Here is a 25,255-nt window from a genome sequence, read left to right on the forward strand (position 1 = left end):
CACTGTGTGAGCTTACCTTCCCCTAAGTGAAACACTTAGATCAAAGCTTCAATCTTGGATGATTTGTGATGGTAATCTTCTAAACTCTTGTAGTTTATGGTCACCCAACCAAAATGAACAATTAGGAACATTGCGATAGTTCTTGTATATAATATTTTCTGGCAGGAAACTTACGTTATAGAACTGAAAGAAACACACTTTGTGGCTTATTAGTTCAATTGAGAGGGCATGATTGGACTCACAATACCTAAGAAGTGAGTTTACTGCCAATAAGATACTTTTTTGCGAACCTACAAAGTGCAAGGCACCTGCAAAGTTCTGCCAGAGGTAAGTCACATGTGGTTGTTACATTTTGAAAAATATAATTTTTACAATTAAAATATAATTAAATTATTTCCCCCTTCCTTTTCCTTCATCTATACCCTGCCATATACTCTCCCTTTCTCCTTCCCAAATCAAATCCTCTTTTTCTTCATTATAATATATATGTATATAGATAATATTTATACATCGATATACAGATGTATAAATATGTAAACACAACTTGCTCAGTCTGTGAGTGTTTAGTGTTACCATGTATAAATAATTTCAGGGCTGGTCACTTTGTATTAGATAACCAAATAGGGGAAGACTATCTCTTCCACTCTCAGTATTCCTTAGTTGCTTGTAGTTCTTTGTTTATGACTGGGGCCCTGTGAGGTTCCCCCTTTCATGTTAGTGTGTCTATTGGTAGTGTACTTGTTCAGGTCTTGTTTAGTAGTCATATTGATGTATTATTGCTGATATGTATCAAGGGTGAAGCTTCTCTGTCATTTCTAGGAAACAGTATCTCACGGTTGGTTTCCTTGGTGCTCTGGCTTTTAAAATCTTTGTTACTTGTGTACTTTTAAAGAAATTTATGGGAATGAAAGCCAAATCTCCTACTTTCTTTTATAATTAAGTACCATAAAATAATTATGAAAGAGAAGCAGACTTTTATTGAATCAGGATAGATTTCCTAAAGTCAGTACTTTGAGATAGTTCAAAAATGAAGTAAAAAATGAATGGCATTTTAATAGATATAAAAGGACCCAACATTGACAAAAACAAAAGCCTGTTAAGGTTTTGAAGTTTAATTATCTTAATATAGAAGTCAAATAATGAGTGGTCTCAGTTGGAGTTTTATGATTTGGGAACAAATTGGATACTATTCTTGGTGGATTATTCTGAAATGAAAAGAACCAGGTAAAAACAGGATTTAAAATAACTTACATATTCATGCCAAGCCTCATAGAAAAACAGTCATTTCAATTACATCATCCCTGTATTACTCAGGATAATTTAAATTTACCCCCTCCCCCCAGGTCCTCTGGAACGCTCATTAGATGGGAGCTCTAAATCAAACAAGAGTGACTGAATTTGTCTTCCTGGGCCTCACTGACAACTGGGTGTTGGAGATTCTGTTTTTCATACCATTCACAGTCACTTATGTGTTAACACTTTTGGGGAATGTCCTCATTGTTGTCACCATCGTCTTCACTCCACGTCTCCACAATCCCATGTACTTCTTTCTGAGCAACCTGTCCTTCATTGACATCTGTCACTCATCTGTCACCGTGCCCAAGATGCTGGAGGGCTTGCTTTTAGTGAGGAAGACCATTTCCTTTGACAACTGCATCGCACAGCTCTTCTTCCTGCATCTCTTTGCTTGTGCTGAGATCTTTCTACTGACGATTATGGCGTACGATCGTTACGTGGCTATCTGTATCCCATTGCATTACCCCAATGTGATGAACATGAAGGTCTGTGTACAGCTTGTCTTCGCACTCTGGCTGGGGGGCACTGTTCATTCGCTTGTGCAGACCTTCTTGACTATTCGTCTACCCTACTGTGGCCCGAACACCATCGATAGCTACTTCTGTGACGTACCTCCTGTCATCAAGCTGGCCTGCACAGATACATACCTTACCGGGATTCTGATCGTGTCCAATAGTGGAACCATCTCCCTCGTATGTTTTCTAGCCTTGGTCACTTCCTACACAGTCATCCTGTTTTCTCTTCGAAAACAGTCAGCAGAAGGTCGTCGGAAAGCCCTGTCCACCTGCTCAGCCCACTTCATGGTGGTTGCCCTGTTCTTTGGGCCATGTATCTTCATCTATACTTGGCCAGATACCAGCTTCTCCATCGACAAGGTGGTATCCGTCTTCTACACAGTGGTCACCCCTTTGCTGAACCCTCTCATTTACACCTTGAGGAATGAGGAGGTGAAAACTTCCATGAAGCATCTCAGGCAGAGACGAATTTGCTCATGAAATCACGTGTGTGCATGTGCAGGGGGCCTTATGATGACAGTTGCAGTTGTGGCCACATCTTGAATGTGGAAATAACAAGTGCTCTTAAACACTGAGCCATTTCTCCACCCCGAAAATTCATTTTCTTAATAAAATACTCAGAAGATAAAAAGTTAAACATTTTGACTAAATTGATTATGACTTTTTATTTTTGTGGTTGATCCTTTCACATTGGAATCTGTCTACGTCCAAGCCTCAAAGATTTTTGACTGTTTTTTCTTTCTATAGTATAGAATAGAGTTTATTCAGAGTATGGGGAGCGGAGTTGAGGGAGTAGAGATAGAGAAAGGCAGAGAAACAGAGTAGAGGAGTAGAGGTTGGCAATGAGCACGTGGAGGATTTTGGGCTGTTTTACTTTACAAATTTCATAAATTTTCCCAAGTTTGACAAAATTTATTGTAATTTTAGTAAAGACACTCAGCTCAGTGGTCTCTCTCCATCTTGACCTCAGGTTAATTTGTTCTTTGAGTCAAGTAAAGAACATGTAGGAGAGATGTTATTTCAACAAACAGTAAAATGGACACATGGGCAGTTTGCGGACATAAAAGTTAATTTATGTATCTTGATATACTTAAATCACGCATGAACTAATAGTGCTAGTGTACATTTCCATCGTGGACTTGGGGGCTTATTAAGTAAACTAAATGTAGTGAATAATGTGTTAGGAACACCCGCAGGCTGCTTCTAGGAAGTCGTTACATTAAAGATTGCCTATCGTATAATCACCACCCATGAAACTCACCGAAACTGCCTCCAAAGTTAACATTCCAAGGGCATCTTATCATTTTGTTTGTCTGTGACTATTAAAGATGCATTAACTGTCACAGTTCCAAAGCCCATATACAATACAAAAGATACAAAACAAACCACCTAAATACAGAAATCTAAAAGCATATGTGATGAGAGACTCACAATGAAAATGTGTCTGAAGAAGCATTTCTGTCCTATTTCAGCCACTAAATGTGCCTTTGAAACCACTGCTCGGTATGTATATACTTAAAATAAGCCATGGAGTTGTACAAATAAGAAGTCCTGTGACTTCAATTCAAATTGTATCTAGTAAGTTAGTAACTTAAATGCTTCAAAAGTCACAGAAGGTGAGCTGCCTCATCTGTCTTCACACAATGTTATACCTTTTCCCTTTTTTGGTATTTAAATCTTTAAAAAAAAATAAAAGCCAGCCAAATTCTTAAGCAGTATACACACTGGTATTTTTTGGTGGTGTTTGTACTTTAAAAGAAACAGCTTCCTTAGTTTTGTCTCAAGTTCTGGTGGAAGTGCTTTATAAGAACTAGAATAGAAACCAAGAGAAGCACATTCAAGATACTGATTTACTTTGTAGCAAATAGTGTCCTTTGAAGACTCCTGAGGGGAGACAAGCTCCATAAAAGTGGGCTAGTTATAATACTCAATACATCATACAGGAGATTTTAAACAAAAAGCATCTTTTTTTAAAAGAGCAAAGCGTCTGTACCCATTGACAGAGAAGAAGTACTAGCATATGAAATGGCCCAGAACAAAGTGAAGTGCCCACAGGAAAAAGATTATTTTAATTGTATCTAAATTTACTTTCAGTCATAGTCTGGTAACATTGTCTTCTCAATCCAATACTCCCTCTCGGTAAGGCTGTTCCAGGGAGCCAGATAGTGAGGTAATGTGCGGAGAAGTCAGGAGAGGAACTGCTTTCAGTTTGAAGTAGGCAATAACTTTAGGTTTCCCTCTTAATGTGCTAATAGTTGTGTCTAAAAAAATATGCAATTCTTAGAAAGGTACCACTTCTGATTTCTTTATTATCTGTAACCCTTGGAAACTAATCATGGGAAACTACAAAATTAGCTAATGTCTTGAAATCTGTATATAAACCATACATTACCTCTAATTGCAAACTCTCATTTATTAGTGTACCACGCAACCTTAAAAAAAAAAACAGAAAAAAGGAAAAGAAAAAAGAAGAAAGAAAAACGGCTCCAAAGCTAGTCTTACACTATTCTTTACAAAAGGGAGACTGACTGCTCCTTCTAACTGCACCTGCCCACACCCCAATCTCAGAACATTTCACGCAATTGTCTTGGTCATGGACATTTCCAAGATGAGATTTTCTAATTCGCTCCCTCGGCTTCTGGTTACCGGAAAAGCCATGCTTTCCTTATTAAAGGAGTTTGTTCCGGCTGATGTTGGTGTGTCCCTTCCAATATTCTCCATCCTCATCTCTGCTTCTGGAGGCGTTTCTTCCGACTCATCATCTTCAGCTTCATTGCAAGCTGCTGCTACTGAAAGAGTTTTGGAGCAAGAGGTGTAACTGTTTCCTAATGGAGATGGCGGATGCTCTCCTTGCTGTCTGACTACCTATGGCAAATCCGAACTTGGACATCTTTCTTTGTAGGCTTTGTTGGGAGGTCTGCAGCTGACCACTTTTCAGCGTTGCGACTGGAACTTTGCCCTCCTTTACTGGAAGAAACAGTCTTAGTTTTCACAGGTTTTTCTGCTTCTTCTTCAGGTCCCCTGGAGGCTCCGGCTCCCTGCGGCTTCTCAGGCTTCTCCTCTTCCGCCTTCCGGTCCGCCATCTTCCCCACCGTGGCCTCCCAAATTTTATAATTTTACCTTTAAATTCTAGGTTTATAATGTTTTGGGTTTAGTTTTTGTACATGGTATGAAATAAGTTTGAGATTCATTTTATTCATCCATTGGCTTGATATGGCACAGTTTGAGATATTTATTTTATTATTAAATTACTTCTATTGAAAAAGACTTGGTCTTTCAAGAGTGGATTTCTTTTTTTATTAAATTATTTTATTTAAAAAAAATTATTTTATTTATTTACATTCCAAATGTTGTCCCCTTTTCTGGTCCCCCTTCCCAGAGTCCTTCACTTCCTCCTCCAATCCATTGCCTTTGATAGGGTGCTCCTCCAGGCACCCACATACCCACTCCCACCTCCTCCCCCTTCCCTGGGGCATTGGTCTCTATAGGCTTAGGAGCATTCTCTGTTCCTGAGGCCAGAGAAGGCAGTCTCCTGCTACATATCGGTTGGGTACATATCTGCTACATATCATGGTCTGTTGGGGCTACAGACCAGCCCATGTAGGCTCTTCGGTTGGTGGCTTAGTCTCTGGTAGCTCTGAGGGGTCCGGGTTAGTTGATACATGTTCTTCCTATGGGGTTACCATCCCCTTCAGGTCTTCAATCCCCCTAAGTCTTCCATAGGAGTCCCTGACCTCAGTCCAATGGCTTCGTTTGTAACTCTTTACATTGACTTTGATGTCTATACTTACATATGAGCATACTGTCTTGACTATTTTAGCTTTATAGTGGGCTTTTAGTGTGTTATGTGACTTCATTGGTCTTTCTCACAATGTTATGCATTTTCATGTGTATCTTGGGAAATGTTTTCTACAGAGGAAAATGTTGGATGGAATCTAGACTGTTGTCACATGATCTCAATAGACGACCTGGGAGAGAACTAAGCTGAAAAATATTCAACCTCAATCTGCTAATTTGAGAGGTCCTATTTTTTGTTTATGTTTTCTTTAGCTTCTTCATTAATCTTATCATTTGAATTTCTAATAAAACAGAGTTCATTAAGCTTATTTTGTTTTAATTTTGTTTTGTTTAATTTTATTTTGTTTCTTAAAAATATACACAGTGGATTTTATTCAATTGTAAAGAAGACTAAAATTTGTCAGATACAGGAATATAGATGGAGTGTAGATTACTATATTAAGTGACAGAAGCCTGAATTGGGCATGGTGGTGCATGCCTGTAACCTCATTTGGCATGGGGAGGCAGGAAGAACAGGAGTTCAAGGCCAGCCATGGCTATGTTGTGAGTTTGAAGTCAGCCTGAGTTTCATGAGGCCTGTCTAAAAAACAAAAGCAAGGCAGAGTTGAAATACAAATAATCACATATTTTCACTTATACATGAACTTCCATAGACAAAAAAAAATCCCGATGTAAATAAGACAGATCGATGAACACTTTATAGGAGGAATCTAAAAGAACAGAGTGATGGGAACAAGCAAGGTAGGAAAGGGGGAAGAAACAACTATCTCACCATTTTTCTCCCATGGTTTCTCATATGTACACACACACATATATATGAGCTAAGAATATATATATGAATATATATGAATATATTGCATATGGTTATCAGAATGAGAAGTGGGGCAAAAGAGGGGAAATACAATGACATGAATTTATGAAAATGGTGCAATGGAATCCCACTTGCACATTAAATAAAGAATAAAGTATAAAAACAAGACACATTTTTCTTATTAACTTGTCTACCATTATTATAGTCTTAATTTTCAAGCTGTTAGGGTTATAGTGTCTTTTCTCTCATCATAGACGCTGGGTATTCTAACAGTGGTTGTGTGCACACCAGAGAGGCAGAGAGCCATGTAGGTTCAGTCCATGAAGCTGATGCCTCAGCAGCACCAATTCAGTGCTGAAAAGCCAGGAAGGTCCCTGGATAGTCATTGGCATTGAGTCTAACACAGAAGGAGAAAGACACTGAAGTTTGATGTTAGCATTACAGGCTCAGGGAAGCAGTGAAGGCAGGAAGGAACTAGTGTTTTACTTTATTGATTGTTATTATTAATTTCATTTTTCATGTTTGTCGTTAATATGCAGTTACATATGTTATCTTTATTCTGTTGACATTGTTAAATGCAATCACAAGTTGGGCTAGACAAAATCTTTCCCTTCTCTTTCCTGTCCCCTTCCTACTTCACCTCCTCCTTCCTTTCCCTGTTCGTCTTTTGATAGAGATTGAACACAAGGCTTTACAGATGTTGGCAAGCCCTCCACAAGTGAGCTGCTGTACTTCAGATCTTCTGTAAGGTTTTAAGTCTTTCACTTTGGTAACAGCATCATCTTTTAATAAGAGGTTTGCATCTCCCTTTCTGATCTGTGTCATATTTGTTTTTTTTTCTTTCTGTCTTATTGTGCTGACTGGTTTCTATAGGTTTTTGTAGTACAGGCAGCTTTGTGCTTAAGTGAGGAGGAAGCTTTCAATAGTTTATAAAGTATAGAGTTGGGGCCAGAGAAACTTCTCAGAGGTTAAGAGCGCTGCTGTTCTTCCAGAGGACCTGAGTTTGGTTCCTGGCAGTCACATGATGGCTCACAACCACATATAACTCATTCCAAGGGGTCTGACATCATCGTTCTTTTTCCAATGACGTCACTCTCATTGGTGAGAGATGGAATCTCAATGTAGCTTTAAGTTTTATTTCTCTGATGACTATTGTTGTGGGACATTTTTAAAAATATTTATTGACTACTTGTATCATATCTTTTGAGAATGGTTTGTTCATTTCATTAGCCCATTAATTGATTTTTTCTTTAGTTTTTCGAGTTCTTGGTGTATTCTAGATATAAACCCTCTCTGGCAGATGCAAAGTTGGCAAAAATTTCTTCCATTTTGTAGTCTGTCTCTTTTTACATAATAATGGTTTCCTGGTTGTGCAGAAGTGTTTAACTTCATGAGGATTCATCAAGCATTAGCGTTATTTTCCGAGTGACTACAGGAGTCCTATTCAGAAAATCATTCCCCATCCCTGTATCTTCAAATGAATTCTTTACTTTCTCCTCTAACAGCTTTGGAGCTGATTTTTTTGTATATGATGAGATGTAGGTATCTAATTTCATTCTTCTACCTAGAAATATGTAGTTACTAGCATCATTTATTGAAGAGACTATCTTTCCTTCAATGTATACTTCTGAAATTTTTGTTTAAAAAAATCAGGTGTCTGTTGATGTGTGGGCTTATATTTGGCTCCTCTATTCTGTTCCATCCATCTACATGTCTGGTTATTTGCTTATATTAGACTGTCTTTGTTACTTATGGCTCTGTAATAAACTTGACTCAGGTATGTGACACCGACAGCATTATTCCTTTTATTCAGGCTCGCTTTGGGTGTTTGGTGTATTTTGTACTTCCACATGAATTTTAAGATTATATTTTATATATATATATATATATATATATATATATATATATATATGAAGAATGGCATTGAGATTTTTATGAGGACTACACAAGCCTGAAGACTGCTTTTGGTAGACTAGCGTTTCATATTATTTATTCCTGCAGTCAACACACGTGAAAGCAGCATCTCTAACTTCTAGAATGGTTTTCAATTTATTTTTTGTAGTTTAATATTTTCATTGTAGAAATGTGTCACTTTGTGGGTATGTCATTGTTTTTGTTTTTCTTTTCTTCCTAAGCATATTTGTGATTGAGGATACTGAATTTTTGTATCTTAATTTTGTATCTTTCCACCTTGCTGAAAGTTTCAATCAGCTCTAAAAGTTTTCTGGTAGAGTCTTTAGGGTCCTTTATAGATAGAATCACATCATCTGCAAATAAAGGTATTTTGACCTCTTTTCCCAATTGTGTCCCCTTTATTTCCTTTTCTTCTTCTATTGTTCTATCTGTGACTTCATCAAACACCATGTTGAGTTGAACTGGAGAGAGCAGGCAACCTTGTTTTGTCCTTCTTTTCGTGTATTTGGTATAATATTTGCTAATATAAAATTTGGCTATGCTTTTGTTGTATAAAGCCTTTATTATGTTAAGGCATGTTCTTTTGATTTATGACTTTTCAGGGATTGTCATCATGAAGGGATGCTGGATTTTGTAAGAAGACTTTTCTGAATCTATTGGTCATCACTTTAGTCTTAGTCTATTGCTGTGAAGAGACACTATGACCATGGTAACTCTTATAAAGGGAAACATTTAATTGGGGCTGGCTTTCAGTTTCAGAGATTTAGACCATTATCATCATGGCAGGAAGCATCGTACCATGCAGGCATGGAGAGGAGCTGAGAGTTCTACGTTACAATTGGCAGGCAGCAGGAATAGAGAGAACCAATGAGCCTGACTTGGGTTTCTGAAATCTCAAAGCCAGTTGCATATTTCTTCTAATAAGACAACACTTCCTAATCCCTCCCAAGTAGTGGCACCTTTTGATGACCTAGAATTTAGACATGTGTGTCTGGGGGGACCATTCTTACTCTGTTTAACTGTTTAAAGGCCAAAGTCTCTAATACTCATGGCAGTCTCTTAACTCTAACCGTCTGTAAAATCAAAATTATAAAGTGCATCATGTACTTCCACTATTCGATGACACAGAATATATATTACCCTTCCGAAATGTAGGACATGGAGAACAGTGAGGAAATGCTGGGCCAAAGGAAGACCTAAAATTAGCAATTCTAAATTCTGCATCGTCATGTTTGATATCAAAGCACTCTAAGAATCTCCAACTCCTTTCAGCCTTGTCTCTCTTGGCTGGTTCTACACTTGGTCTGCAGCTTTCCTTGGCTCATACTCTGGTATCTCCAACATCTTGAGGTCTCCAATACAATCCAGGCTTCACTTTCACAGTTACACACAATGGCCTTTCTTGGCCTCTATGCAGGGACACTCCTGACACATGCTGGGCCTCCGCAACTTTTATTAGTTGTAGAGCGAGATTCTAAACCACTTTCTTGTGTCCGTGACCAGAACCACATGGTGGAAGCTGCCAAGTTCTCCTACATTTTCACAGCTTTCTGTTTTGGATGTTTCTTCCACTGCTTAAGCTTTCCTTTCATTTTTTTTTCCCCACAAGTTGGAAGCTTAGCTGGGTGGAGTCTTTCCCCTAGGCTATCACTCCCTTCATTGCCATTTAGCTTAAAACTTAACCTTTTTAATCTCCTTGATCCCTGACCTAGTTCCATATACTTTCTTGTCTTCTTATTCTCTTCAATACAATATATTTTGTATTGTTCCTCGCTCAGCTTGTTCCTTTTAAAATTATAGGTCTGCATAAGAGTGGCCGTTAATAACCAAGTAACACAGTTGTAATTAGGCTGTCTTGAAATTTCCTCTGCCAAGTGCTTCAATTTAACCTCAGGCAGATTCCTCCTCCTCCTCCTCCTCCTCCTCCTCCTCCTCCTCCTCCTCCTCCTCTTCCTCCTCCTCCTCCTTCTCCTCCTCCTCCTCCTCCTCCTTCTTCTTTTCGGGACAAGGGCAGAAAGCAGTCACATTCCTAGTCAAAATTTCCCAAGCATGGTCTCTAGGCCACTTACTAATATTCTTCTACTCTGAAACTTCTTGAGCTGGGTTATCATAATTTACATTTCCTCAGCACCAGTGTCTTCCACACTCCTACTAGTGTGGCCCATTAAGCTCCACTTAAAGTGTTTAACTGCTTTCCTAATCCAAAGTCCCAAAGTTCACATTCTACCTACAAGAAGCATGGTCAGGCCTGTTGTAGCCATACTCAATACTTCCGGTAGCAACTTCAATCTTAGTCAATTTTTTTATTGCTGTGAAGAGACACCATGTTTTTGGCAACTCTTACAAGAGAAAGCATGTAATTGGAGTTTATTAAAGTTTCAGAGGTTTAGTTAGCTACTAGCATGGCAGGAAGCATGGTAACATGTTAAAGAGTTCTATATCTGGATCCACAGGCAGCAGGGAGAGAGAGAGAGAGAGAGAGAGAGAGAGAGAGAGAGAGAGAGAGAGAGAGATGGACTAGTCTAGTTTGGGATTCTGAACCACAAGACTCACCTCCAGTGGCACAATTCTTCCAACAAGACCATACCTACTCCATCAAAGCCACACCTCATAATTACTCCCAAGTAGTGGCACTCCTGATAACTAAGCATTCAAACATATGAACCTATGGGGGGCATCCTTACTGAAATTAAACCAATGTTTAAAGGTTTTTTTTTTTACCCCAGTGTCCTCTTTCCCCTTACTTTTAACCTGTAATCTACTATTCTCCCTTACTTAATGTGTCTTCTTCAAAGTTCAATTTCTGGCTTTCCCTTGTGCTCAAATACGCAAAACAAGCTTTGACACCAAGACCCTTATGTGAGAGAGAATATGAGACATTTGTCTTATGAGGCCTGAGTTGCTCACTTTGTATAATTGTGTCCCACTCACTTACCAACAAAATTCATTATTTCAATTTTATTTTCGGCTGATTAATATTACACTATCTACCTATACATATATATCTGTCTGTCTATCTATCTATCTATCTATCTATCTATCTATCTATCTATCTCTTATTTTTCTTATCCATCCATTTGGTAATGAACATCTAAATTTTGATCCCACTCTCTAGCTATTGTGAGTTCAGCCTTGATGAACATGGATGTTCAAGTGTTTCTATAGTAGGATATAAAGTCCGTTGAGTATATTCACAAGAGTCGTACAGAAGGGTCATATGTAAATTCTATTTCTTGTTATTTTAAAAGGATTTATTTTTTTTATGTGAATGGGTCATTGCCTATATGAACATATATGTACCAGAAGTGCCTGGTGCCTGTGGAGGCCAGAAGAAGTTGTTGGATCGCTTTGAATTGGAGTTACATATAGTTGTGAGCTACCATGTAGGTGCTGAACCTAGGTCTTCCACAAGACTAACAGGTGCTCTTGACAAGGAGAAGAAAGCAGAAAATATCAGAGGGAAATGCAACCAGGAAAGGTACTAAGAGGATCAATATTGGTGTTTTCAATGGTGAAGGGACTAACAGTCCTGGAATGTCTATAGAAATTGGAAAATGAAACTGAGCTTTCAGAAAACATGCCATCTTCCTGACACCTAAAGCTGGCCCAGGGTGGCGCGTGCTGAGTGTCTGGACTGACCACAGACCTGCAATGCAATGTTTACGGTGTTTAAAGAACTAGGTTGCAGTAGTTTGGTAACAGCACAAATACAAATGTTAGTGTCAGTACTTGCCATAAGAGCACATGCAAAACTTAGGTAGCAATCTTAATAATATTTTGTAGCTTGTTTGGGAAATGTCAACAAATCAAAATAGTTAAGAGGGCAACTTGCACGTTTACAATTTCAGAGCCTGATTTCTTGAACTTGATGTATTGTAGAATAGATTTAATGACACATTTTGAGATGCAGGCTAAAAGTATATAGTGTATGTGGAGAATTTCTGCTTATTTTGAAAAGAATTTAGAACCCAATGATATTAACTGGCATTCTGTTACTTGTAGAAATGATATCCAAATATATTCTGGAGTATTGGGCACAGGCAATATGGGCATAGGTACATCACAGACATACAGAGTGCAGAGTGAATGACCCACCAATTGCAACAAAAAGGCAAAACATGATTGAAGTGAGAGGGCAAAGATGTGATCTGTTTAAGCAAACAAGCTGTTCACAAGAATATTAATATCTGAAACCTGTAACTCTTTAGTTGATAATAAGGGGCAAAATATTGTCTACTCCTTAATCCTCTTATAAAACTAAAGTCAAAATAAAAGTCTTGTGTGATATAAGGGGTGATGAAAGAATGTCTGGGTATAACTTCTAAACTTATATTTAAGAATTTAGGAAAGAATAATTATACTTTACATTGTTTACATTTACATGCTCAGTCCCATTGTTATTTATTATATAGAAACAAGCCTCTAATATTTTATTTGAAATATGAAAATATTTTTCTATTGAATGGAATGTTGTGCCTGAGAGATTCAGTGGTTGGAGAAAAGGCAGTTGAACAAGTATCAAGGTCTTTTGAGCTATTTAAGGTGTTACAGGCTAAGCTCATAGTGTAAGCATAGCTCCTGGTTAGTGAGGGCAAGGGGATAATTAATTAAAAGCTAGCCTCAGGGCTTGAGACCCCATATGAACAACAATGCCAACCAACCAGAGCTTCCAGGGACTAAGCCATTACCCAAAGACTATATACATGGACTGACCCTGGGCTCCATCTGCATAGGTAGCAATGAATAGCCTAGTAAGGGCACTAGTGGAAGGGGAAGCCCTTGGTCCTGCCAAGGCTGGACCCCCAGTGAACGGGATTCTTGCGGGGAGGGCGGTAATGGGAGGAGGATGGGGAAGGGAACACCTATATAGAAGGGAAGGGGAAGGGGTTGGGGGGATGTTGGCCTGGAAACCGGGAAAGGGAATCACATTTGAAATGTAAATAAGAAATACCCAAGTTAATAAAGATGGAAAAAAAAAGCTAGCCTCAGCTATATAGTGCATTTGAAAAGAGCCTAGGATACAAGATCTTGTCTCAAAAAAAAAATTACAAAAATCCAAAAGATAAAAAACAAACAAACACACACACACACACAAACAAACAAACAAATAAACAAAACCCCCTTGGGCTGGAGAGATGGCTCAGCAGTTAAGAGCACTGACTGCTCTTCCAGAGGTCCTGAATTCAATTTCCAGCAACCACATGGTGGCTCACAACCATCTGTAATGGAATCCAATAAACCATTCTGTGAGTCTGAAAACAGCTATAGTGTGCTCATATAAATAAAATATATAAATCTTAAAAAAAAAACCTCAAAAAACCAAACAAAAACCCCCTCAAAACTCCAAAACCAAAAAGTCAAGATTATTTTCATTGTATTCTTTATCAAGTACACACATTTTAATCTTTTGTCAGAGTCTGAAATAATTTATGTGAAGTGGAGAATAGCTGTTTTATTTTATATCTTTAGAGAGTTGTGAAGATTCCCACAATTGTGATCGATAGTGGCCATTCACAGGTGACAACCTTAGTGATTGCTAGGCAACATTGGGTGATGTCGCCTTTCCTATCAACAACCTGTGTTTCTCTGCTGATTCCTGCACATGGGGGCTCTGTGCTCTTTGGAAATCTATTCTCACGCCTACCATTGCCTATAGGAAAAGGACATTTGTTTTATATGAGCCCTATGATTTTAGAACTTGGATCTTTTATCACACCAGGCAGAAGAACAAATATGGTTTAATGATATTCGGGCAGTTATGTTTGGGGAAAACAAGCATGGTATTAATGAGCTGATGTGTCTGTGGGAAATAAACATGTGCTACCTTAAATAACCCCCTACCACCAGTGCCTGCATAACCAAAGCTCAGAACAACTGAAATAGCTTTTGAAGCTCAAATCACCTACTAATACATTTACAGGCAAAGGGCTGTTAAAAGTAGAGATGGTTGTTGTGGTCCAGGGATTTATTGATGGCATCCTCACTGATGGCTGATGGCTTAGGAGATCCAAGATGAACTGCAGTGTGACTCTGACTGACGGAGTCACAGTGAATGTCTGATTTCCAGTATGTCATGCTCCTTTGTAAACACAGGTTCTTATGTAGTCCAGGCTAACCTTAAACTCAACAAGTAGCTGAGGCTGACTGTGAAGTTCTGATCCTCCTGCCTCCACATCTTAAATGTAGGGGTGACAGTTGGTACCACCATGTCTAGCCACTTCTCTTTTATAAATATGTTTGCCAATTCTGTTTGTCACATGCCTATTTGCTGTGGTGCAGGCTACCCCAAAGCAATGAAACGAGCTGGAAATAGACCATGGACTCAAGTTGGTGTTCTCTTTCAGTACTTGAAGCAGCATCAAGTGCTTATGATTAGTTTAGTGATAAGTGCTTAGTTGGGTTAGTTCTCCACACAATAAACAGACCAATCCAGGCATAGTGGTTCATGCCTGTAACTCTAGTGTCTGGAACTTAAGGGCAAGGGGATCAGGAATTTAAGGCCAGGCTGAGCTACATAAATGTCTGTCTCAAAAATAGCAATAAACCATTCAGTGGTGGCACACACCTTTAATCCCAGAACTGGGGAGACAAAGGCAGGTGGGTCTCTATGAGTTCGAGGCCAGCCTGATCTTCAGAGCAAGTTCCAGGACAGCCAAGGCTACACAGATAAATCCTATCTTGAACAACCAAAACACAACCAACCAACCAACCAACCAACCAACCCACAAACCAACCAACCAACCAACCAACCAACCAACAAACCAACCAACCAACCAACCACGATAAGAAAAATCTATTTTAACCTAACAAAACCTACGTGCCATTTCTCCTTTCTTTGCTTACTCAATTTTGGCATCTTCACACTGTATGAAAACGACTCTTAAACTCCTTAAGTGAATACAGATTTTTCATTTCTCCAGTGACCCATTTGCTGCCAGCCTGCCCTGCTGCCCCTATAGTGGTTGTCACTTGGAACAAGCAGTCTCCCCAAAGAGATTTTTGTACCTGACATTTCTTTAGCTTGGAATGCTTGCTGCTTCTGGTTTTTCATGGTTGGTTTCCTCTCGTGTTTCACACCTCAGGTATAATGAAACTTCCTCAAAGAGGTCAGTGCAGGGCACACCACCCCTCTGTGTCCATGGCACTCACTCTGCTCTTTCTTGTAGCATTTATAACTGTATTCAGTTGTTCACATTTCTGTTTTTGTTTTTTATTAGACTGTATACTCCACGTAGGACTGTCTATTATATATTTGCTGCATTTGTAACTGTAAATCTAGTATCCAGCACAAATTTGATGCTCTGAAAGTATTTGTGAAATAAGAAATAAAATGTTCCCATTTCATTATTCTGATGGCACATTTGAATGAACTCCCAAGAGCATTAGTAACCTTAGTGGATCAAAGTTTTTCTTTGTCACCAGTCATATTGCAATATCCTTTGTTTCATTTACCTTCATTTGAGAAGTCATTTAGGCAAGTCTCACAATGAGCAAAGTAGGTGGGAGTGGTTGGTTCAGAAGTCTGGTCTTGTTTAGATTTCTGGTTAATTGAAAAGCAGGAAGAACAGAATGAGATAATGAATTCAAGTTGGTATTTTCTCCCAGTTCTTGGAACAATAGTGTGTTGGTGGAATCTGTTTTGAAATCCAATCTTGTGACTTTTTTCTTTTGTCAAGTAGGGAAGTGAACCCAGGGCCACCTATATGCCAAGTACACATTCTGCACTGAGCTACACTCTGGGTTCCCTGAGTCCTGTCTATGGTTTTGTAGCAGGGTGATTTTCAGCATGGTATTTGGTGTAGTTGGATGAGCGTGTAACTACTGCTGTTGAGATAATTAAGTAAGCCCCACTCACTATGATAATGTCTACAATGTGAAGATGTTACCAGTCACAGCAGTTACCTTGACTGTTAGATATAGGACCAGAGGAAAATGTTGTAAGTCACATCACATGGTAAAAATAACATAAAGTTGCTGCTTTGCTTTGGATCACCAAGAATCCTAAGGGCTTATCATTTTTACTTTTCTCTCCTCCTGATTAACTTGTTCAAGGCACTCTTCATGTCCTCATTCCGAAGAGTGTAGATTATGGGGTTCAGTAGAGGGGTGACAGCAGTGAAAAACACAGATACAACCTTGTCCTCGGGAAGGCTGGTGGATGGGCGTGAGTAGATGAAGATACAGTGTCCCAGAAACAGAGTGACCACAGTGAGGTGGGCTGCACAGGTGGACAGGGCTTTCCTCTTGCCCTCAGAGATCTTCTGCCTCAGACTCACAAGGATGACGGCATAGGACACTACAAGAACCACAAAACATACCACAGAGATCAGCCCACTGTTGGAGACAATGAGAATCTCGATGATGTGGGTGTCAGTGCAAGCCAGTTTGATCACTTGAGGTACATCACAGAAGAAGTTGTCAATCTCATCAGGACCACAGTAGGGAAGTTTGATGGTGAGTGAGGTAAGAGATATGGAGTGGATGGTGCCCCCTGTCCATAGTGCTGTTGCCAGCAACATACATACTTTCCAGTTCATTATTGTCATATACTGCAAAGGTTTACAAATGGCCACATAGCGATCATAGGCCATGACAGTAAGCAGGAAGATCTCCGTGCAGGCAAAGAGATGCAGGAAGAACATCTGGACCACACAGGCATCAAAAGAGATGAGCTTGTCTTCTGACAAAGTGTCACTCAGCATCTTTGGGACAGTGACAGTGGAATGGCAGACATCAATAAAGGATAGATTGCTGAGAAAGAAATACATGGGAGTATGGAGCCGGTGGTCGAATATGATTGTTATGACAATGAGGATGTTACCAACCAGTGTCAGGACATAGAAAATGAGGAATATGAAAAACACAGCCATCTGTACTTTTGGATTTGCAGATAAACCTGTGAGCCGAAATGATGTCACTGAAGTGTGGTTGATGAGGACAGCCTTTTCCATTGTTTTAATTCTCTGTCAGAAAGTAGAGTAAAAATTTGAAACAAACGTGACACTTAACACTTGCATCAATCATTTGGTCCCTTAATTTCTTGGTTATTCATGACCTCATCCATATTTATAATTTGTGGGTCAAATATCTTGTGTTTATTTATTGTTCTGCTCACCCTCCTCTACACCCTCGGTGTTGAGAATTCGATAGCAGCTCAAACATGTGAAATGCTTGCTTTACCTGTGAGCTACAAGCTTTCTCTTGCATTTCTTAAAAACATTCTCTTTCAGGGTTGGGGATTTGGCTCAGTGGTAGAGCGCTTGCCTAGCAAGCGCAAGGCCCTGGGTTCGGTCCCCAGCTCCGAAAAAAAGGAAAGAAAAAAAACTCTCTTTCAACACCTAGTGAACGTGATTGTTGGGGGGAGGGTAGTGGGGGGGGAGGATGGGGAGGGGAAGCCCATATAGAAAGGGAGGTGGAGGGGTTAGCGGGATGTTGGCCTGGAAACTGGGAAAGGGAATAACAATCAAAATGTAAATAAGAAATACTTAAGTTAATAAAGATAAAAAAATTCTCTTTCAGCATCTTCACTAGATGTTAAACCTACAGCTTGCAAATAATGCTAGAGTGAACCTTGATTTACTAGGAAATTACGTTGAAGAGGGAGGTGGAGAACTCAAAGAAGCTATTCCCCTGTAGTCGTGTATCAGTTTTTAGAGTTACATTATAGTTTTTTGGTTTATTTGGAGATAGAGGTTCAAAGAGCCCAGACATGCTATGTAGCTGAGGGTGACCTTGAACTTCTCATCCTTCTCCCTCTGTTCCTGACTGCTGAGTGTGCTGGTGTTTGCCAGCTCAGCCAGCTCAGACTGTGGGTTAAGGTGCTTCACATTCTAAATAGGTCCTTCTTCTAAGGTTTGTAAGATTGGCCTTTGAATATATTTTCAATTGTTTTCTGATCAATCGTATTTTTCATGAGCCCAAATGTCTTCTCCTCTGGTGGTTTTGCCCAGGTGCTGGGAGCTTGAGGTCCACAATGTCAGTATTTGAGGACCGCAGACATTCACCATGCTGCTAGACAGATGGCCATGTGACTCTGAAGTTTGTTGAACAGTTCTTTAGAGAAGGCTGCACAAACCCTAGAAGCCCTAAGCTTCAGACAGGCTTGCCCTCATCCTGGAGGTCAAGGTCCAGGCTTAGCAACATCTGTGTGTTGACTAGATCACCTCCAGCTCTTCAGATTCTCCTCTTGCTTGATTTACCAGTCTATCCAAAGAAGCTGTTTCATTCATTTATATATTAGCTTTCTTGATTCAAGTATCACTGCTACTTTGCAAGATTTTATCTGTCTGTCTATCTATCTATCTATCTATCTATCTATCTATCTATCTATCTATCTTATGATTTCATGTGCATGGTTGTTTTGCCTGCATATATATTTTTTTGTTTATTTCTATATATTTTTTTTATTAACTTGAGTATTTCTTATATACATTTCAAGTGTTATTCCCTTTCCCGGTTTCCGGACAAACATCCCCCTCCCCCCTCCCCTTCCTTATGGGTGTTCCCCTCCCAACCCTCCCCCCATTGCCGCCCTCCCCCCACCAGTCTAGTTCACTGGGGGTTCAGTCTTAGCAGGACTCAGGGCTTCCCCTTCCACTGGTGCTCTTACTAGGATATGCATTGCTACCTATGAGGTCAGAGTCCAGGGTCAGTCCATGTATAGTCTTTGGGTAGGGGCTTAGTCCCTGGAAGCTCTGGTTGCTTGGCATTGTTGTACATATGGAGTCTCGAGCCCCTTCAAGCTCTTCCAGTTCTTTCTCTGATTCCTTCAACGGGGGTCCTATTCTCAGTTCAGTGGTTTGCTGCTGGCATTCGCCTCTGTATTTGCTGTATTCTGGCTGTGTCTCTTAGGAGCGATCTACATCCGGCTCCTGTCGGTCTGCACTTCTTTGCTTCATCCATCTTGTCTAATTGGGTGTTTGCCTGCATATATTAATGTTCACCATGAATGTCTACTGCCTGTGGAAGTCAGAAGTGGGCACCAGATTCTTCTGGAACTGGACTTACAGATGCTAATAAGCTTTCATATAGGCACTGTTGAGAGAACTTGGGGCTTCTGCAAAAACAGCTAAGCTCTTAATTGCTAAGACCTCTCTCCACTCCCACTACTGTTTTCTTTTCTTTTCTTTTTTTTAAATAACAATTGTATGTTCTATATAAGAGTCCCAGGATTTTAGTTCTTAGAAGGAGTTAAGGGTTTATTTTTTTCTTCCATTTCACAAATGGCAAAAATGAGACAAATAGAGGTAAAGCACTAACTATGCTCAAGGTTACACAGAATTGGAGTCATAGCTGGGTCAAGAGTTGAGGTGTTCTGGCCCCAGGCTTTATCCACTTCATCATTGCTCTGAACTTCTGAGATGGCCAGCAAAATAGGAGAGTCTGGCAGAGGTGTCTTAACACCATCTTTCTTCTCTTAGGTGTCCTGAGTCTGCTTGGGGTTTGCTCTTTACAGGGACCCATTTCTCAGCCTTGCCCAATCTTTGTGTGCCATCGTTGCCCACAGATATCCAGTGGTGGCTCATCCTGAGAACCTGTCTTTCTTTGTCCCCCACAGTCCCTCATTCTGTACTATCTGTCTATAACATTCCTCAGAATCAGACTCTGCTGGAAAATGAATCTTTCTCATATTGGTTAGAGGGAACTTCCCCTCTGCTCTCAGCAACTTCTAATATTCCCTGTCATTCACTGTGCCAGCCTTATGCAAATAATGGACACTTGCTGTTTATGTCAAAAGAAAGATTAACAGTAGGGTCAAACTGAGGCATTAACTAAATGGCAAACAGACAGAGGTCTTTCAATTAATACCTAAAAAAATAAATAACCAAATTAGTGCTTTATTGCAATTTACAGCAACATCTTTAGCTAACTATGGATTAATTTTGCATTTTATCATTTTTATTAGAACATGCATTTAACATTTTTCTTTTGCTACCGGAAACTATTTCAGGTATTTAATTAGTGTCTTACAGCCATTTTCCTTGTTTAAAAACTGAAAGTTGAAAGGCCAGGGGTTGATTTTAAGTTCATCAGGTGACATTTGTTCTGAGGCAAAGACTTCTGCTTCCTCCTCTTTGGACAGTGATATACACTGTTACCTCACCCTTTCTCCTGTCAGGATTTTTCTTGGACTTCTGTGAGCTCACACAAAAACATGGTTGTAAATTGTAGTGCCCAATGACATCAAATAACTGAGGTCAAAAATATGGGATAGCGAGATGGTTCAGAGTTAAGAGCACCTGTCACTTTCGTGGAGTACCAGGGCGTGGTTCCCAGCCACCATAACTCTGGTTCCAGGGTATATGATACCTTCTTCTGACCTCCACGGGCACCAGACAGTCACATGGTACATACACACACACAGATAAAACACTCATACATGTAAGATAGATGAGCTGAATCAAATCTATCGCTATCTATCTGTCTGTCTGTCTGTCTGCCTGCCTGCCTGCCTGCCTGCCTGCCTGCCTGCCTATCTATCTGTCTGTCTGTCTGTCTGTCTGTCTGTCTGTCTGTCTGTCTGTCTGTCTGTCTATCTATCTATCTATCCTCACACACGCATAGTGCATGAAGCTATACATTTCAGGAAAATGTAGAAGATGACGAGCAAAATAAAAAAGATTACTTACAAATCTCACCTGAGTGCTTCCTGATTCTCTCAGCCTCTTCGAAGATACCTGGGCATTCTATTGTGAAGTTTGAATATAATGAAAATTATCTTCCAGCAGGAGAATTCTTGAAGTTGGATAGTCAGAAAACCTTGTATTACTAAAGTTCTTGGAGAGTTTGTCAGTCATATGTCAGGGCAGAGAGGTTCGATTCCGGATTTCTGACAAAGCCATACTGTTGCATCTATACTCTTGCCTTGTCTACAGTATGCAAATAATTCTGCAGTAAGAGTTCGTAGGATGGTGTCCAGTGGACTGACGCTGTGGGCTAAGGGCACTGTATCTTCTATGTCTTTACAGTGATGAGTAGGGATTCAGAGCTGTGAGAAATCAGTTTCAGAGTTGCCCCAGTTGATCAGGACAGTTTAAAAAGAAAATGTCACCAATTTACTCAGAACCCCAGTGTGGCTGAAGTGTCTTGTTTCCTCTGTCACACACTTTAGGTGCAAGTTTTATTGTTAGTTACAGATGCATCTTTCAAGTTTTAAGCTCTGAAGGGGAATCATGAAGGAAGCAAACAGCTGGCTGGCAGCTGTTGCATTGGTGGTGTTCCACCCGAATTATCAAGGCTTTATTTCCAAGGCAACATCCAAACCATGACATCAGCTTGCCAGGTTACTAGATAGAAAAAGTGAATGCTGTGGCTGCTGATGTAATCACCTTGGTGTCTGTTGCTAAGAGGGTTTAATGGAAAAAAAAAGAATAGGACTTGAACACCTATCTCTCTGGGGCATATTGCATTAATTAAATTAACTAGTAGTATTTAGTGACCCTATGTGAAGAGCTAATTACTAGTTACAGGTTCTGCATTTTTAAAAAATTTATGTAAGAATGCAGATGTGAGAAGGACAGTAGATGTGAGGATTGATTTGATAGTGTAAGTGCTTTGTCTGGGAGTTAGATTGTAAAAGCCCTAGATGTTTAAAATTTGGGAAGTATGTTGGAACTCTGATCTTTATTTTCTTTTCCATAAAGTATGAATCAGGCCAGCAAGATGGCTCAATTGGGTAAAGGATTGTCATGTGAACCTGACAATTTAAATTTGATTCCTGGAACACATCTAAAGGTGGCCAACTCCACAAAATTGGAGAACTCTGACCTCCACATCAATGCTATGTCATATACACACATCCACACAACCTTCATACATATGTATATTTATGTGCATAAGTACATATATATGAATGACACATGAATATACATATAAATTAATGAGAATAAAATGAATAATTTTTAGAACTGTTGAGATATTCTCAAAGCATGTGGCATTAACTGTTAGGCATAAAATATGTATTTCAGGCAAAAAAATGAAACAAAATAAAACCTACCATCAATATTTTTGCCTCAAGTATTTGTTACTTTAGACAATGGCAAATCTCTTGAATAAATCAGAGTCTCTTATCCTGGTTCTCTTCTTGCTTCTTCTTTGCTGTAGCTTTTTGAATTTGGTATGTAACTATGTGAACAAGAATACAAAGTGGAGAGGTGAGGTTGCACTGATTTACAAAAATTAGCAAGTGTTTTAAAAAGATTTATTTATTATATACATTAAATAAAAAGTATGTATTAAATATTAAGTATATATGTTAAAATATGAATTAAATATTAGTTAAATCTAGTATGTCTATAATAGATACATACATAATCACACATGTGTGTATATATAGATTAGCCACATTAAATACAAATTATATATTAAATAAAAATTATACAGGTTAAGTATCAGTTATATACAGTGAATATGATTTATATATGTTAATATATGTGATATACAGTAAATATAAAGCATATGCATTAAATATTAAGTATATTTAAATGAAAATTATATATTTAATATGTATATTATATATCATAATAGTAAATATAAATCATATGCATAAAATATTATATACTATAAGGGAAACATATACTTTTAATATAAACTATGTATGTTAAATTATGAATTAAATATGAGTTAAATCTACAAAATATGAGTTACAATCTATATAATATATATAATTTCACATGTCCTCAAGGACAGGGAATTATGGAATGAGCCCATGGAGCTCTAAAAATTTAGTTACAAACAATGAAAAAAGCTGGAATTATATATTCCTTCACCACCAAATTTTATTTTAAAGTTTTTGACCTAGGATGCCAAGGGACTCTCTGCTGCTGAGTGTGTATGGCATCCTAAACCCAGCATACTAATGCCCCGGTGAAATGGAAGGATCTCTTACTGGCATATGGCACGTTCCTGATCAGGCATTAATATGGGGAAGAGGGTGTGTTTGTGTCTTTCCGCGGGATGGTGAAGGAGCATGGTTGCTGCGAGAGCAATGGTGAGGCACCCTGATGCTGGCACAGAAAACGATGCTGACTGTGATCTTGCGGAGTGCCCTGACGATGGTGATGGGGAAGCTGTACTGGGCATATGCTCCTGATCCACTTTTGTTACATCCTTCTGTATGGTCAAGGACAGAAGTAATTGTGACCTCTAGCAATACTCAGCTGTTAGGATTCCCTTTGTCTGAGAGTAAGAAGTATTCCAAATTGGTGAATTACACTGCTCTGGGTCAGGGCCTGCCTATTTGTTTTACTAGAAATAGTGCCAATGCTGGATGTGCTCCTGTGGATCCTCAACTTGGAAGAAGACTATCTCTAAGACTGTGCAGTGCAAAGCATTAAGATGGGAGTGCCCATATCTCAGACTAGACAAGCTGCCTTGCCTCAGGCTTTTAGACCTATGGGAGAGAGAACATGGAGACTGTGGAACCTGCCTTCCAAAAATCAGTCAAATGGAGAAGTTGTTATAATGAATCTCCTCTTTCCTTTAATGTGACTGGTTATTATGTCTCAATCATGAGCTGGCCTGGAAACCAATCCAATATTGAACAAACGGAAGTGACAGTGGGCATTTGGAGGGCTGGATCTGGACATTTTCAGAAACATATTTGGAAATTGGCAGCTGCCTTTTATGATGTTTCGTTTGCTGTGGATAGAAATGGAACAGGTTCTGGGGTTAAGGTAAATGTGACACCCTGCTTTGCCCTACCTAGTCTTTTACTAATTGGGAATGTTACTTTCGTTGTAAGCTCTGATAATGAGCTCAAGGCTTTTTGTTTTAATTGTCTTTTGTCCAAATGTGTTTCTGTCCTGGATAATGGTCAATCTGTAGTGGCAGTTTATCAACCAGCTAATATTGTGATTCCTATAAATTTACCTGAACCTTGGTATTCTGAAGAAGGTTTACAAATACTGGGAGAATTAGATCACACGTTGGCAAAGAGCAAATGTATGGTTGGGCAGATCATTGGCAGGGTTGTTGCTCTTATAACTTTTATAGCCAGTGTTACTACTGCATTAGCTTTAGCACAAGAGTTACTTAGAAACAGCTAGTTTTATTAATCATCTTTCTGAAAATATAACCAAGGGCCCTGAGTATACAAGAGTATTTGGAGAGATGATTAGAACAAAGAATTGACTCATTATATGATATAGTGCAGATCATGGGAGATGAGGTACAAGGAATGAAAGTCAGAAGCCATGAAGATGTCATGCTTGATATCTCTGGATTCGTAGAACTCCAAAAATATATAATTAGAGTCAACATAACTGGGCCAGAGTAAAAAGGGACCTTCAGGGTATACAAAATAATACTAATACTTCTTTACATTTGTTAGTCCTACACAAGAAGTTTGTAAGTTTAAGAAATGCAAAGTTTTTGTCTTTTGATGCTGCTAGAGCTGCAAAGGATATTCTGAAAGTTACAGGCCGTTTTTCCTTCTTGACCCTCGCTTACATTTCTCTTATTTGGCATAGCAGGACTTGGCTTTATGGACTTTTAATGGCATATCTACTACCTGTTCTTTTGTGAGGAATCACCAGAGCTTTTACAGACATCAAAGTAGAGTTGCATAACTTTAAGTTCTGATGCGCCCACCTCGACCAGCAAGGAAGATGCAACACGGTTGGATTCTTCTCTACAGCCTTTACTGCAGGACACCTTCATTGTTGACATGGGGACCACGAGCGGCAAAGTCGCTCGCCTTATATACACAACAGTATGCTAATAATCTCTCAGGGATTGGTGGGGCACGGGTCACCCCACTATCACCCCACTGTCATTCCACTATCACCCCACTACTTGTCCTCCATGGATTGGCGAAGAACGAATCACCTCACCAGCATGGTACCGCCCCCCTCATTAGCATATTACCGGCCAACTGACACCAGGTGCAAAACCTGTGCACGTGCAGTACTATTGTTCACCA

The 25,255-nt window shown here is 39.3% G+C and overlaps 2 protein-coding genes and 1 pseudogene across 4 annotated transcripts; 1 reads left to right on the forward strand and 2 right to left on the reverse strand.

Annotated features, from left to right (window-relative positions):
- Nucleotides 1–1,364: 1,364 nt before the first annotated feature.
- On the forward strand, nucleotides 1,365–2,291 carry Or4e2 (olfactory receptor family 4 subfamily E member 5). The gene has a single exon (NM_001000535.1). It carries the CDS (start codon nucleotides 1,365–1,367, stop codon nucleotides 2,289–2,291), a length of 927 nt encoding a protein of 308 aa, NP_001000535.1.
- Nucleotides 2,059–10,245, reverse strand: Pcnp-ps2 (PEST proteolytic signal containing nuclear protein, pseudogene 2; annotated as a pseudogene).
- Nucleotides 10,246–13,773: 3,528 nt separating this feature from the next.
- On the reverse strand, nucleotides 13,774–25,226 carry Or4e1 (olfactory receptor family 4 subfamily E member 2). 3 transcript variants are annotated; one of them, XM_006251923.5, is made up of 3 exons: nucleotides 24,925–25,226; nucleotides 22,331–22,458; nucleotides 13,774–17,297 (listed from the first exon to the last, which is right to left on the reverse strand). In XM_006251923.5, the coding sequence occupies exons 2-3, from the start codon at nucleotides 22,331–22,333 to the stop codon at nucleotides 16,353–16,355; spliced, it is 948 nt and encodes a 315-aa protein (XP_006251985.1). In that variant the 5' UTR covers nucleotides 22,334–22,458; nucleotides 24,925–25,226; the 3' UTR covers nucleotides 13,774–16,352. The 3 variants fall into 3 exon arrangements, with proteins under 3 accessions (XP_006251985.1, XP_006251984.1, NP_001000101.1); XM_006251922.5 differs by having other exon boundaries at nucleotides 24,845–25,190; NM_001000101.1 differs by lacking the exons at nucleotides 22,331–22,458; nucleotides 24,925–25,226 and having other exon boundaries at nucleotides 16,353–17,285.
- Nucleotides 25,227–25,255: the final 29 nt, after the last annotated feature.

This window comes from Rattus norvegicus, chromosome 15 (assembly GCF_036323735.1).
Source record: "Rattus norvegicus strain BN/NHsdMcwi chromosome 15, GRCr8, whole genome shotgun sequence".
NCBI lineage: Eukaryota > Metazoa > Chordata > Mammalia > Rodentia > Muridae > Rattus > Rattus norvegicus.

Bases quoted from the DNA above. Each gene is read 5' to 3' on its own strand.
- Or4e2 (NM_001000535.1), top strand. From the start codon at position 1,365: ATGGGAGCTCTAAATCAAACAAGAGTGACTGAATTTGTCTTCCTGGGC.